General features: G+C 43.5%; 1 protein-coding gene and 2 non-coding genes across 7 annotated transcripts in view; all 3 read left to right on the top strand.

Moving 5' to 3' along the window:
* lrp4 (low density lipoprotein receptor-related protein 4) overlaps positions 1-11,948 on the top strand; it is a 105,120-nt gene extending 93,172 nt beyond the window's left edge. Inside the window, exons 23-39 of one of the 5 annotated variants that reach the window (XM_031848677.1) lie at positions 51-191; positions 289-375; positions 472-643; positions 838-1,000; positions 1,110-1,335; positions 2,023-2,326; positions 2,551-2,769; positions 2,974-3,108; positions 3,389-3,497; positions 3,803-3,995; positions 4,268-4,381; positions 4,976-5,087; positions 5,573-5,634; positions 6,432-6,519; positions 6,925-7,066; positions 8,850-8,883; positions 9,202-11,948. In XM_031848677.1, the coding sequence (XP_031704537.1) occupies positions 51-191; positions 289-375; positions 472-643; positions 838-1,000; positions 1,110-1,335; positions 2,023-2,326; positions 2,551-2,769; positions 2,974-3,108; positions 3,389-3,497; positions 3,803-3,995; positions 4,268-4,381; positions 4,976-5,087; positions 5,573-5,634; positions 6,432-6,519; positions 6,925-7,066; positions 8,850-8,883; positions 9,202-9,353 (2,453 nt within the window). In that variant the 3' untranslated portion in view covers positions 9,354-11,948. Of the gene's footprint in view, positions 1-50; positions 192-288; positions 376-471; positions 644-837; positions 1,001-1,109; positions 1,336-2,022; positions 2,327-2,550; positions 2,770-2,973; positions 3,109-3,388; positions 3,498-3,802; positions 3,996-4,267; positions 4,382-4,975; positions 5,088-5,572; positions 5,635-6,431; positions 6,520-6,924; positions 7,067-7,334; positions 7,397-8,849 lie in introns of all 5 variants that reach the window. The other 4 variants (XM_031848678.1, XM_031848676.1, XM_031848675.1 and 1 more) reach the window with 4 other exon arrangements.
* A 1,384-nt stretch (positions 11,949-13,332) lies between these two features.
* Positions 13,333-13,446, top strand: LOC116384320 (small nucleolar RNA SNORD67). Its single transcript, XR_004212802.1, has one exon. It is a non-coding gene; the product is annotated as a small nucleolar RNA SNORD67 (small nucleolar RNA).
* Positions 13,447-14,914: 1,468 nt separating this feature from the next.
* Positions 14,915-15,028, top strand: LOC116384319 (small nucleolar RNA SNORD67). Its single transcript, XR_004212801.1, has one exon. It is a non-coding gene; the product is annotated as a small nucleolar RNA SNORD67 (small nucleolar RNA).
* Positions 15,029-15,804: the final 776 nt, after the last annotated feature.

Raw genomic sequence — 15,804 nt, 5'->3', positions numbered from 1 at the left:
GTGTGTGTGTGTGTGTGTGTGTGTGTGTGTGTGTGTGTGTGTGTGTGCAGGGATGAGCAGCTTCCTCATCTTTGCACGGAGGACGGACATCAGGATGGTTTCTTTGGACATCCCCTACTACGCCGATGTGGTTCTGGCCGTCAATGGCTCCATGAAAAACACCATCGCCATCGGGGTCGACCCAAAAGAAGGTTTGTGTTTCTTCTCAGAGTTTTGTAACGGCTCTTTTTAAAAAAGAAAATGATGCAGAAATGGAGTCCTTACATATGTATGTGGCGCCTCCTGCAGGAAAAGTGTATTGGTCCGACAGTACGCTGAAGAAAATCAGCAGATCCAACATCGACGGAAAAGAGCAAGAAGACATCGTAGCTACAGGTGAGGAGGATGGCTCACAAGCTCGATGCTGATTAGCTCCACCCTGTCAGAGCGTCACGACTCCATCTCCGCCTCTCTATGTGTCTCTCTCTGCAGGGTTGGTGACAACGGACGGCCTGGCGGTGGATGCTGTCGGCAGGAAGATCTACTGGACGGACACGGGCACCAACCGCATCGAGGTGGCCAACCTGGACGGATCCATGAGGAAAGTTCTCGTCTGGCAAAACCTGGACAGCCCTCGAGCCATCGCCCTCTACAACGAGATGGGGTGAGGCTGCGATAGCGTGACGGCTTTTTTTACATTTTCAGAGCATTGGGTTCAAAACCTCAGATTACACTGTCAAAGATGAAACTAGATCTCACGGTGTGAATTTTACTTCAGCGAAGAGTTTATATCCTACTTTCAGTCTCCTCACACTTTTGATACCTTTTGACCTCCGTGTTGCTCTCTCTCCGCTCTAGTTACATGTTCTGGTCAGACTGGGGAGAGCACGCTAAGCTGGAGCGCTCGGCGATGGATGGTACAGACCGCACGGTCCTCATCAGCAACAACCTGGGCTGGCCCAACGGCCTGGCCATTGACATGGCCGGCTCGCAGCTGCTGTGGGCCGACGCTCACACTGAGGTGAGCTGTGACTCCCGGTGACACTCGCGTGGATTTAAACCTCACGAAGGCATCAGACATTATGGAGTCATGGTGGTAATCCCTTAAATCTCTCTTGGTCCTTTTCCAGCGCATCGAGGCGGCCGACCTGAACGGGCAGAATCGCCGCACCCTGGTGTCTCCGGTCCAGCACCCGTACGGCTTGACCCTGCTGGGGTCCCACATCTACTGGACTGACTGGCAGAGCCGCAGCATCCAGCGAGCTGACAAGAAAACCGGGACCAACACCATCACGGTGCGAGCCAACCTGCCGGGCTTGATGGACATCCAGGCTGTGGACAGGGAGAGGCCACTGGGTGAGTCACGTCTGCTCCGATGGTCCGGCAAATGTGGATAAAGCATACATGGTGACTTAACAGTAATATTAACAGGCCGATATTTAAAACCTACCAAACCGAAATAGGCTACATATCATGATTTATTTGGAGAAAAACAAGCAATACTATGTAAAATCAGACATTCAGCACCCCCATATAGCTCGAATGGAATGATCCAGTTTCCATCATTTTTCTGCCACTGCGACAATTCTACTGTGAGATTGGCTGCTGAATCAGGCTCCTTAGATCGAATCTTAGTCGACTATTCGGGGTCACTCCTAGTTAACTGTCTGCTGTGTGACTGCTGCTAATAAATATATGAACTAAACCTGCTTCCATCTATTTATACTGCTCATTTCATCCATTTCCATCCACTTGTCAATATCGCATGACCTTCTCTACACAGTTTATTTTGTTTGTTTGCAGTTTGTTTTCGGCAGTCTCATCCTTACTCGATAATCCTCATTATAGCTGATTATATTATGAATATCTCTCTGGGTGATTGACAAGTAATTATATGTTGCCAAGAAACAGTAAGACATCTCTGTGTAAACAAAAATCCGCTTTGAGTGCAGACAGATTCTCGTGTTGCAAAGTGTCTGTGTTTTTGTTTTATTTGAAGTCTGTGTCTCTTTGCGTCATTCCTTTTGTCTCTGGCCTCTTCAGGTTTCAACAAGTGCGGCCGGAGGAACGGGGGCTGCACCCACCTGTGCCTGCCCCGTCCCAACGACACATCCTGTGCCTGTCCCACCGGCATCCTGCTCAAGGGAGACGGCAGGTCGTGTGACGACTCCCCGGAGTCGTACCTGCTCTTCTCCAACCGCGTCAGCGTGCGCAGGATCTCCCTCGACACCAACGACCACACCGACGTGCACGTGCCGGTGCCCGAGCTGCACAACGTCATCTCGCTGGATTACGACAGCGTGGACGGAAAGCTTTACTACACCGACGTCACCCTGGATGTCATACGGTGCGAGCGCAAGCGACGTCTACATGCAAACTCCAATGCCCTTTATGTTTTAGCTTTGATTACATTAATCACGATTTTATAATGTGTATTAATCAAACAGTCAGTTATCAATAATAAATTGTGATTTTTTTATTTTGTAGAGAAAGGAAGAACAGTGAGACTTTGAGAATTGATATGATGGTCGCCCCATGTCCACAATGTCCACCCTTTACTTTGATCTGTAGGCGTTCAAACCTAGACGGCAGTGGCATGGAGACGGTGATCAGCCAGGGCCTGAAGACCACAGATGGGCTGGCGGTCGACTGGGTGGCCAGGAACATGTACTGGACCGACACGGGGCGCAACACCATCGAGGTGGCCCGCCTGGATGGAACTTGCCGCAAAGTCCTGGTCAACAACAGCTTGGATGAACCCCGAGCCATCGCAGTGTTCCCGAGCAAAGGGTAAGACAGGGGACTGGGCTCCACCCTCAAATAAAAATTTGGGTTTTGAGCTTGTTGAAAGAAATTTCTTGAGCAACTTTCTCTTTTTTTGGAGCTGTTAATAAACGACTTAAAGCGAGGTATCAGCAGAAAGACGGCAAAACATCGCGTGGAGTTATTTGTTTTAGTTTGGAATTTTCAACTTTGTTCGCCTCGTCGCTACAGGTACCTGTTCTGGACCGACTGGGGTCACATTGCAAAGATCGAGCGATCTCACCTGGACGGCTCGGACCGAAAGGTTCTGATCAACACCGACCTGGGCTGGCCCAACGGTCTCACGCTGGACTACGACACAAGAAGGTCAGAGAGGGAGAAGCGTGTCTGTGGAAGGAAATTAAATGCTTCATGATTCCAATTATCCCCGTGGGGAAATCAGGCCACCACTGCGGTGTCAGAAAGTAGATCCATAAGACAAGTAGAGAGGCATGAAGATTATACAACTGACTATTATTGTATAACAACTGAATATAGTTTATATATGTTACAATCTCACAGTGTTATTAAACTCTTGTTTTTACAGTGTCAGTCAGACGGCATGCACAGTGTATTTACAGACAGAAGTGTGTTTATGACTCTGCAGGATCTTCTGGGTGGACGCGCACTTGGACCGGATCGAGAGTTCGGACCTGAATGGGAAACTGCGCCAGATCCTCGTCAGCCCGGTGTCCCACCCGTTCGCCCTCACGCAGGTACCCCCTCCTCTACCCCTCCTCACCCTCAGCTGTCAATCACTGGGCTGGACCCTCCTCCTGGCTGCCTCCTCCACTCACCTGCTCTATCTCAGTCATCGGCTCACCGTGTGACCCTCCCCACTGGTCGTCTCTCCGTCCTCCAACTCATGCTGAACCCATTCGACTTAACCATTTCTCCTACTTCTCTTCCACTCTGACCCTCATTTTTCTTCCTCTTCTCTCCCTCCCCTTTTCTTCCTCCCATCCCCCTTCTCCTTGTCTGTGTTTTTCCTCTCCTCTCTTCTTCTCCCTCGTTTCCCCAGTTGAAGCCGGTGTCCTCCCCTCTAACCCCTTTCTCCCGACTCTCGCAGCAAGACCGCTGGATCTACTGGACGGACTGGCAGACTAAGTCCATCCAGCGGGTGGACAAGCACACAGGCCGTAACAAGGAAACCGTGCTGGCCAGCGTGGAGGGCCTCATGGACATTATAGTGGTATCGCCTCACAGACAGACAGGTAAGGACGCTTTTCTCCTCACACCTCCAGCTTGACTTGGGAGACGCCAAAGGCCATGTTTATCTGTAAGTGTTCGGGTGGTAAAGTGCTGCAGCAGCAGAGGCTAATTCGGATGTATGAGCTTGAAATATGGCAGGCTAATATTCAGTCACTCAGTGCTTCGTGGTGAAATGATCGGTCTGGCAGTATGACCAATACTGAATATTATATGTTGAAAATCGGTTGTCTCCTTGTGTAAAAACGTTGTGAACGTCCCCTCTCCTCTCATTCAGGTACCAATCTCTGTGGGGTAAATAATGGCGGCTGCACTCACCTCTGCTTCGCTAAGACCAACAGTTTTGTGTGCGCCTGCCCCGATGAACCGGATGGGCGACCCTGCTCCACCAGTGAGTGACCACTGTGGTTGTGCTGTGTGGCTGTTCGATCTGCTGACTTCTTAATGTTTCACCAAAATGAACCTTACCAACGCGTTTGCATGTTTTAGCTGAATCTCTTGGCCCATCAGAACTTTTCATAGCAGAATTATCTGAGGAAGCAAGTGAGGAAAAAGAAATCTGGTGATCCATTCTGTAAGCCTGACCTACGTTGTTTTCTCTCCTGCGTTTATGACTTTAGAACAAGTGACAAAGAGATGTTTCCAGCATCATTTTTCAAAGTTCCTTAAAAAAAGTATTCTGTGAAAAAAATTTGCAATGTAATTATTTTTTCTTTTTATTCTCATTTTTGTCGGAATTATTTTTATTAAAGGGTTTGTTGTAAAAATGATTAAAGAACTGGTTTTCACCGGTTCGGAAGTGAGGATCCTCACTGAAGTCATAAATGTTGGAGAGAAAACGATTTAGAAATTTAGAAAATGGATCACCGGAAGAAATCATTTCTCACTTTCCTCTCAGGACTTCCGTATTTATCCTAGCGCCAGTTATAAAATACATTTACAATTCTGTTGCACACTCAGGTTGTGATCTGCATGTGTTCATCAGTTGCAGGTTACATCCCCACCTCTCCTGCCAGAGGGACCAGTAGCACTCCTGTCCCCAACAAGATCCCCAAAGCTCCAACAGACACTCCGCTCGGAGGATCCTCACCGGTCAAGTATGTCTGCTGGTACATTTTTACCAGGAAAATTCCTTTTTTGAAGTTATTTGTGATACAAAATGTAATTGATAACTCAACCCTGTGAACATATCTCAAATTACTTTCATGTTATCCCACATGTTCCCTCATTTCTTTAAAGCATGATTCAAATAGCAGCATGTTGTCCACAGAAGATGCTGCCGGATTTTCTGTTTTGAGTACTTCTTTTAGACTTTGTTCATCTAATTTGAAGGACTTCTTCTTAAGAAATAGCAATAATTGGAGATATGAAGTTGCTTGTCCTCGCTCAAAAAAATCTTGAGTGCTCTGAAGCCTTTCATCCCACGTGAAAACACTCCAGTGAGTGTTATGCAATTGTTCATCTTTAACAGAACACACCATGAGATTTTCAACCAGCAGGAATAGGACAGAGGCTTTTACAGCTGACATTAGGATATTTAGAGCAAAGTACCTTTCTCAAGCTTTCTGTCTTGTTTTCACAGCTGCACTGACAAGAACCTAAACATAGAAGGCTGCTTGAGCAACGTGGTGACGGCTCCTCACGGTCAGTACACGAGACACTTCTCTCCTCTTCAGTTTGCACACTGCATGTCGTCTTAAAGGGACACTGACATTCAGGTCTGACATTTTGGAAATTCACTCAAGTTTCGCCCTTCTTCCAGTCTAGCATTGCTAATGCCACAGTTATGTCATGTGGAGGTTTAAGTAATTACCAGTTTCCAAGTTATTAATATCATTTCAATCGACCGCCAGGCAATTACAACTGGCAAACTGTGTTTTTCTTTTTTTCTTTTCTGAAAACCTGTGATATACTTGACTTGGCTCAAATAATACAGACGTGCCTGAAAAACAAATATGGACGCCAGAGTCTGTCATCAAAGCATTATGAAATGCAGATGAAGTGATGTAATAATGATATAATACAACTTATTTAATTCATATGGCACTTTAACAAAAAACACAATTACAAAGAGCAAACAAATACAACTAAATCAAAACGACAACAAATAAATCAATATGGTAAGTTTATAGTGCTATATCTACAAAAAGCACAGTATGTTTAACCCTCACAGGGCCAACTCTGCAGTCATATAACTGTCACTCAGTTTGAGGACATAGTTCATTCAGTGTTGAGTTTCTGATGACGTGAACCCTGACAGTTTGTAAATACAGGAACATAAATGCCAGATAAGCTAGGATAAACACCATCAGAACTGTTTCTGTACTGAGATGAAATTGAAATTGGGTAAATCAGCAAACAACTCTGTGATCTTTTAAGCAAAGCCACTGGATTTTCTCTGTGAACACTCCCGTCTGTAACATCTGTGCCATCTGTTGCAGGGGAAGGACTTCACATCAGCTACGTGATTGGCGGAGTTCTGACCATCCTGGCTATACTGATCCTCATTGCTGCTTTGATCATTTACAGGTCAGTCCCCCCCCCCGTGTGACAACTCTTAATGTTCTCACTCCTGAACACAAAGATGCACTTTATGGTTCCCTCTATAGATCTGCCTTGGCTAAATATATTGTAAATAAGCTTAGTAATAGTGTTGGATGTCAATTCAATTGCCTTTTTAGTTTAGAGGGTATGATTTAATTAAAAAAAATATATTTATTTTTGTTATTATCTACGCAAGATCTTCCTCATTGCCAGTGTTTTGGTACATTTTGTATGAAATCTTAAGTAAAGAGGTGAAAATGAAACACCAAAGTGTGGTTTACAGTTTGTACTACCTCGTCATTTCAAGTGTTGATTGTAAATAGAAATGTTACAGTGGACAGTTTGATTTATCAAGCCATGTGCTGTTTTCTTCCTGTTGTTCAACGACAGACATAAAAAGTCGAAGTTCGCTGACCCGGGAGTGAGCAACCTGACCTACAGTAACCCCTCGTATCGGACGTCCACACAAGAGGTCAAGATTGAGGCGTCGCAAAAGCCTCCAATATACAACCAGCTTCGATATAAGAAAGAGGTAACGAACAGCCTGGAAGTGAAAACGACAGATGTTTTCTCTTTTGTTTAATATATGAATGGATTGAAGGTGAATCCATGTTAATTCCATAGGACGGTCCCAGACTATGGAGGCGTACGGTGGGTAACCACAGAGACAAATGACTTTACTGTTTGTCTGATTGATTGTGTTGTAATATTGCAACATATGACACGAGCAGGTTACCGACGGCAGCGCTCACCTTTTCTCCCCCCTCCTCTCTCTCTCTCTCTCTCTCTCCTCCCTGCAGCACTCTCATCCCTACAACTCCCTCTCTCCCTTTATCTTTTGACCCACTTGTCCCGCGGAGAGGTAGTTACACAGCATGAAGGAGTGGCGTCCTCTGTTGCTTCTTTGTTTTCCCCTCACTTCTTCTGTCTTTCACTGCATGCACCCTGCTTTCGAAAATAACAATTTATCTCGTCGGTGCAGCGTCAGAGCTCTGCGATCAGTAGCACGGCAGGTTTCTTTGTCGAAGGCAAGAAATCCAAGTGTACGGATACATTTGTCAAATGTGCTACAAATAGCGTTTTCTTAAACTAAGCACTACATTTCCCATAAGTCCAGTTAGTTCCCACTGTAGGTAAGATTCGTCAAAAGAGAGAGAATACCTAAAGGATGTCTGCTTTTTGTTTTTATGCGTATAAGGCCGAGTCCATTTCCAATGCCCTGCTTATTGCAACCCATCGCACCAGCTGTTGGAAAGACTCCTCTGAAATACTGGACACGTTATGGCTGGACTGCTTGAAGGCTGTTTGTAAAAAGCGGCAGTTCCGAGCAAGCTTACTGCTTTGGGTCGTTTTGCCTCTGCTTCAACAGGGGTGCCACGCTGTGTGTGTTTCTTTCCATGCTGGAGATGAAGAGACACTGTTCAAATTATTCCTGCTAACAACAGACATAGAATGATTTGTCCGCGGGTGTTATATATACACACTGTAGCTTGACTCCATCTGCGCTGGAAAAATAACACCATCTCCTTGTTTTTGTGCCATAAAGCGATCCAGTACATTTGACTCCAGGTTAGGTTTACATCTTAGTGTCAGCTGTGGTCTGAGGCATTGTGTTTTGGGTTATTTGTTCGTCTGTCCGTCCGATGCATTCTCGTGAACTCAGGAATATCCTGGAGGGATTTTTTTTCAAATTGGGCAATAAGGTCTAATTGCACTCGAGGATGAACTGATTAGAATTATTAGAAGATGTTTATTTACTCACGTGCTAAATGCTTTTGCTGGGAGGCTCCATAAAAGACTGAATCATTAGCAACTAGAATCACTGCCCTGCGGCATACAACCGCAAGGCAGTGAATCTAGTTGCTAATGATAATTATATAGCTGTGGCACCTTAATCTGAAAATGAGAAACTAACTCCAGAGGAAAGTGCAGCATTACTAAACGGAGACAATTTGCTGTGCATGGGTTGAGTTTGAAGGCGACATCTTGTCCTGGAGTGTTGTGCAGTTGGTTGCTGATTAATCCTTGAAGGGAAATCCACCTTTAACACGTTGAACTGTTTAAAGTGTTGGTGATGTTTGTGTTGCAGAAATGTAACCTCTAATTATTCTTTAAAGGGGGGAGTGAAAGAGAGAAAGAAATGTGACTGTATTAAAGAAATATAGGAGAACAAGGCCATCTGTCAAGTGAATAAACTGAAAACAAAAATGAATCACCAATTGACTATTAATGAGTACCTGAAGGTGGATATCCCTTTTTAAACTGCTCATACAGCGGCCATCACCCCGAATAACTCTTCGTCTCTCGTTGTCCAGGGGGGAGTGGACGGAGGCTACACCAAGGAGAAGATCCGCATTGTGGAGGGCGTGTGCCTGCTGTCCAACGAGGAGCTTTACTGGGACGACCTCAAACAGATCAAGCCATCCCGGGGTGGCCTGCACACCTGCATGCGCACGGACACCGTGTCCCTGCAGGCCAGCAGCGCCTCGCTAGACGACGGCGAGACGGAGCAGCTCCTCCAAGAGTCCGAATGCTCCTCCATAACCACCCTGACCCCCTCGGCCATCACCCCTCAGCGCCATGCCCAGCACAGCCTCCCCGACACCGGCTGGGTCTCCACGCGCAAGCCCTCCACCGAGAGCGAGGTGTGAGGGACGCCCCCTGCCCTCCACGCTTCGTCTCAACCTCCGTTACCTAATACACACACACACACACACACACACACCTGTAATTATAGCTGGTACAAACACACAAAGATAAAAAGGTACAAACAGAGCAACAGTTGCATTTGTAGGAATGGTACAAATGAACCTAGTTAGACACAACTAAGTTTCCATAAACACAACTCCTGTCTCTGAAACTGGGGCTCCGTCCTACTTCTGCACACACACACACACACACACACACACACATACACACATACACATGCAGTACAGTCCTCCAACAGTACCCTCAGTGCTACTGCCTTCAGGCAAAAATGATAAACTAATGAGCATGCTGGAATAAGAAAGCAAAGGACTCTGGGGAGGAAGTGAACAGAGAGACACGAGCGTTATCTGGAGCCTTTTTAAAGGATGCAGACTCTCAATGCGACAAACGCTTCTCTGTGTACAACTTCACCTTTATTCTTTGTGAACTTTTCTCTTTTTTTTTGGACGACACTAGAACGACGTACTACCTGGACGACGTAACCGCGACGCTCTCTAATGCCACTCATGTCTTTATGAACTCTATTTATGAACGTTTTTTGTACTTGTGGAGTGGGTTTGCTGACTTTCGGGGAAAAAAAACGGCGAGAGTGTTGTGTTAGAACCGGACCCGGTATTCACAAGTTGTATTTATGACAGTGCCAAAGGGTGGGGCTTCAGAGTCCCCATGCTTCTTTCAGCATTTACACTTCAATAGCAATGTATCTTAATTACGGGATGTTAGTTTCGTTTGACTTCCCTGACTTGCCCTCAGTGATGACGCCCCCTGCTTCTGATTCCTTGTTTTACAGCCTCCAACAGCAAGGCTGCACTGTAGCTGGTGCTCTCAGCTGGTTGCAGAAGTCCATTCATCCTTTGCAAATGTAATCTTAAAGGAGCCCTTTTTTTTTCATTTATTCATTTTTTTTAAAAGTTGTAATTCAACCATTGCTGATCCTCGGGCCGAGCAGAGGAAGCCATGATGAAGTAACAGCCCTAAGTGCCAAACATTGCGTTCTTTTTCCTCCTTCAGCTGTAGAATTATTTTCTATCGGAGGTTTTAAAATGTTCGTGACATTTAAAAAAAAAAACTCTGGTTTGGTCACCCAAATCTCAGAAAAGCGTATTTTCTCAGACATGTACCACTAGGGCTATTCAGCCATGCAGATAGTGTTGGTTTTATTTACCCAGCTGTTAGACATTTCTGATGCCCCAAAACACTGGAGGGGTTTTTTGGGGATCTTCCCTCTCAGTGCAATCTCTCATTGAGTGTTTCTCTGATCGGTCTTTCTAAAAATATGTCAAACATGTTCCTGAGGTTTTCTAGCCAGATGAAAGATTATCTACAACAGCACTTGCTATTAGACTTTTAAACTCTTTTGATTTTATCAACAATTCATTAATAAAATAACTCTTCTCTACTAATGACACCTCTCCAACTGTATTGGCTGTCGCCTTAGCTGCCTACAGAATACATCATTTGGCCCTCCCTGTCCATTCTTACACCACGGACAACAGTTTAAAGGCTGGTACAAGTGTAAGTATTCAATAAACAACAATATGATGTTGTCGGGTTCGATTTTTAGATATTTGTGTCACTACAAATTAATTCGATTTTCTTAATTCTGGAACATAATCACAAGAGTTCCACTGTCATTTGGGCTCTGTATTGTGTTGGAGTAGGGCGAAGTTTCAGAGGTGAATTTATCAAAAACCTGGCGCATACAACCAAAAGTATCTGCATGGCGAAACACTGCTAGAGGGAAACGAGAACATTTGTATTTTTTTTTTTTTTGTAATTTGAGTTTTGATCCATCAACTCTTGCAGTATCGGCCACAGCTCAGTACAACAAATGCATAACTTAGGAACACTGTGCATGTCTGACCCCATCAGACAGTGAGGGTTATAGTTTAGAAATGTATCACTGACAACGTACTGAAAAATGAATTTAATATGAGTAAAGATATTATGCATTGCTTTAACTTTTAGAGTACCATTCTGTCTGTTGTTGAGAAATGGTACGAGGAAATACTATATTGCTATATTGACAAATATATCGGTTAGACTTTATAGAACCATGTATTTTTGAAGTATCTGCTACAAGCTCAGCAACGTGCTGATTTGCTGCTAGACGAAGCACTGAGGCCAATGAAAGAGGGTCTTGGCAGCTACATAACTACGGTCTCTGACGGTTGGTTGACAGTAGGCCCACAGAGCATCACAGCGACCCAGTAACCAATCATCCCGGCTCACAGTCCCTCCAACTCTGCTGCAGGAATGCTAAAAGTGTACAGATTTTATCATGCGGATACAAGCAAACATTTCTGTTGAAGATATTGTGTTGATTAAGTTGTATAGTCTTTTGTACAAAGGGATTTCATGACCGTTTTTAGACTAATTTTACTCACTGGAGAAGAACATTTTGGTTTTTATTTGTTTTCGCTGGATTATTTTAACCACTGTATTTCCAAGCCTTGTAAATGATAGGGAAGATGCCAGTTATTTAATAGTGCTCTTTTATCTTATGAAATACTGGTTGCGTATAGCTGTTGTAAAGTTAACAAAAAGAGGTATTTATGATTTTTGTTTGGTTGTCACTTGATGTGTAAATATGAAAAGACTGTATATGTATTTCCATGGCAGTACTAACAAGCTGTGTTGTGTGATATAGTGAATGATCCCTTTGCTATCTTTTAATATAAAATTGCATTTGCATTTCAATGGAACATTTGGCTCACTCATCTATTTACACAGACAAATGCCTTCCTCACCAGACACAATCAACATTTAGCAATAAAGGAAAATAGAGGTCTGGTTCTGCAGATAATTACAGAAATAACAATGGGAGCAAAGATGTAATCAGAGAATCTGGGTTTTGGAGGCATGAAGCCAAGTCATCCAGTTTAGAGCAACAGAGGAGGGATCCCTTCTCAAGAAACCAGACAAAATAGTAATTACAGTATAAAATGTTGCATAGTTTCAGTAGAATAATGTCATAACATGACAAAATAAGTCGGGTACATAACATTTTAATATCAAGTAAATATTAAGTGTAATAAGTTGAGGAGTATCAGGCAGAGTGTTGCCGTGTCTGGAGTGAATAATGTGAATCTACTCTGGACCACCATGACCGGGAAAGAGGACAGACTTCACAAACGCACAAAGACACAAAAAAAAGAGATGTCATTCATACAGCGGTAGAAGAGACAGGATGCTGAAAGAGGATGAAGCAGTTAATTGCAGACAACATACATTGGGTGTATTGTACAAAAAGCATTTTATAGGATCTGTACTGATCATCAAAAAAAACACCATGTGTATTTACAGGATGATTACTGGTACGTAAAATACTGCGCAGAGGTCTAGTGAAGCAAGTGTGTGCATGTGACGGATATACAGCTTGTCATTGGTGGTTCAACCGGAAACAGGTTTCACTGTCCAATAAACGTCCCCCATTTTCCGGTGTTTGAGCCAATCAGCGATGAGCTTTACGAACCGCACTTATTTGATTGAGAAGAAAACGGTTGGATCACACAGACTGCGCCAGCAAAATGTACGAAGAAGAAAGAAAGGACCGAGATAACTTACCTCGTCTGCTTTGTGTACGTTTATATGTGGTGCTTTTGTTTTGACTGTTTTACTTTTAGGAAGGAAAGTGTCATTTTTGAGAAACTGAAGCGAATGTACGACGCTACTATAGCTCACCAGCTAGCGTTAGCTCACCAGCTAGCGTTAGCTAACTGTTAAGCTAACTCGGCTAACGTAATATTTGCTTTTGTTCCAACCACCGTTACTGTTTGTTTGCAATGTTGACGAAAACTAATTATTGGTAGCCAATAGTCCACAAAGGCCAGTTTACCTCTTTACGTTTGAGTTTTTAAGACTGGTTGTGTAACTAATTGACCACGTTGTGTGCATGGCTAACGCTAGCCTGCTTAGTTTTCTCTCATGCAGGAGTTGCTGCTAACTGTCATGAAGTCCACACACTGCAGCAAGATGAGGCTGGATGGAGCTGCCTCTCCATCACAAATGGAACCACGAGGTAAACACAAACCCAGCAGGCACCATAGTATCTCCCAACACATCCGGAAGGTCAGCGTGGGTACTGGGTGTGAGAGTGATGAGTTGCACTAATCAGTTGGGGTGTTTGATGCAGTGGCATCAATACCCCAATCCGATCCAACCTGAGGACACACTGTGTGCACAGGGGCCATCTGACTCAACCCGTCCACCTCTTTATAAGCATGTATTCTTTATATATTATGGGTTTGTTTAATTAGCGTAATATTAAATTGCTTAATTTGCCAAAAAATATGATTTTAACAAACACCAGGGGGGCCACATAAGAAACAGACCAATAGACTGAACTCAGTCCTGCTCTATTAAAAAGTAAATCTTTATAAAAAGTAAATTGTATGGTTTTGATAAGCTGTGAGTGGTAAGAGTAAATATGATCAGTGGTGGAATGTAACTAATATATTTACTTAAGTACAAATTCATGGTACTTTATTTGAGTATTTCTATTTTATTCAACTTTGTACTTCCACTACATCTCAGAGGGAAATATTGTAGCTTTAGTTACTTTGCACAATATGATTTTTCAAATCCTTCCAAACTACCAAAATGACAAAGGAGTTAAAATAAGCTCCACCTAAAACATCTACAGCAGGAATAATGATCCAAACAAATATACATATTTAATATCCATATATAATCATAAAACACTGACAGGGTTGACTGACATGCTTCTGCAAAATTAGTTCTTTCATCACTATTGTTTGTAGTCAATGACCTCATTTTCTGTTTGTCAGTTCAGTGAACGAGTGACTGAAGTCAGGTTGAATGTGTGAGGTGAGAAGTGAAGGACACCTGACAGGTGATCGTCGGTGAGAGAGGATCTGGATTGTTAAACTTCATCACGGAGAATGTTTGTTCACATATGGAGGTCGATCCAAAGAGAACCAACATCTTCTGAGCATGTTGCTTTAGCAGCTTAGCTATCAAAGCCTCAGATGTCCGTGTCTGCTCTGCATCAGTCACGTTTTAGTATTTCTCCGTGTTTTTCCTCTCGTAATGGAGATTCAGATTCTAATCCATCAACACTGCGATCTGCTCTCCACAAACTAAGCACAGTCTTACCTTTGACTTCAGTAAATAAATACTTACAAGTCCATGTTTTGCTAAAAACTCTACTGTCGGTCTTTCTTTAACATAGGCTGACATTTTTTAATGGGTTAACAGCTGACTCGCATCTCTGTAAACTCAGTTCACCAACACATTACAGTGATGCTGCTGCTCGCACACATTCACTAACTATTCACTAACTATGTGAATTGAGATAAGAAACGGCAGCAGTCTCCTTCAAAATAAAATCAATGCAGCTGTATATGTGCATGTTGAACACGTATTTAGGTTTTATTCCTGATCTCCCATTGACGTCCCGCAGGCTATGTTACAAGAAAACATCAGGAACTTGCATTTAGTTGGTGGTGTGTGTTCAGACTTTGAAATGGTTTGCTTGGTTTTGTCTCATGCAGGAGTTGCTGCTAACTGTCATGAAGTCCACACACTGCAGCAAGATGAGGCTGGATGGAGCTGCCTCTCATCACAAATGGAACCACGAGGTAAACACAAACCCAGCAGGCACCATAGTATCTCCCAACACATCCGGAAGGTCAGCGTGGGTGCTGGGTGTGAGAGTGATGAGTTGCACTAATCAGTTGGGGTGTTTGATGCAGTGGCATCAATACCCCAATCCGATCCAACCTGAGGACACACTGTGTGCACAGGGGCCATCTGACTCAACCCGTCCACCTCCTTTATAAGCATGTATTCTTTATATATTATTCTTTTAGGACTTAAAACCAATACATCATTAAGAATACTATTCTTCCACTTTTGCATTGGGAATCATTTTTTTGAGGGATTTAAGAGGAAAACTGAACACTGCTGATTTCTGTTCAAAGATGTGTATTTTCCAGACTCTGTATTGATGCCGCCTGTCTCTGTCTTATTTTTTAAGTCCATCTCAAAGTGGAAGAGCTCTGTGTGGTGGAGTATCGGACCATCAGTGCATTGACCGAGACTCCAGCTCCTTCTTTACTCCAGGTCTGTTTCTGTTTCTGTCTGCTGACCATAGCAACATGACTTCTTCTCCTTTCACCAAAGTTTTTTTGTTTTGAATTAGTACCCGCCATTACCCAGACTATTGTCTGAATGAGTCTATGGAACATGAGATCTACTGCAAATATTAAAATAATATCCGTCAAGTATAGGGATGGGTATCGTTAGGATTTTATTCATACTAGAACTATTATTGATACTCTTATCGGTTCGGTTTTATTTTTTTGTAAGGAAGAAACGGACCATTAAAAGAATCAACATTGCTTTATTTATATGTATTAAAAAAAAAAAAAAGTCTTGAACGGCAACGCCACGTGATTCCAGATCGCTTAGTGTCCATTTAATTAAATTGAGGGATTGTGTCAAGTGAGGCAGTCGACACAGCAGCTCGTCTGAACTTCATAAACACATTTAACCCGGACGTTTTATGATGGCGATGGCTCTATTTATTCAGTGTTA

Source organism: Anarrhichthys ocellatus, unplaced genomic scaffold (assembly GCF_004355925.1).
Source record: "Anarrhichthys ocellatus isolate YVR2014 unplaced genomic scaffold, GSC_Weel_1.0 scaffold8, whole genome shotgun sequence".
NCBI lineage: Eukaryota > Metazoa > Chordata > Actinopteri > Perciformes > Anarhichadidae > Anarrhichthys > Anarrhichthys ocellatus.
Note: the sequence above shows the minus strand (reverse complement) of the source record. Positions and strands in the feature narration are given on the sequence as shown.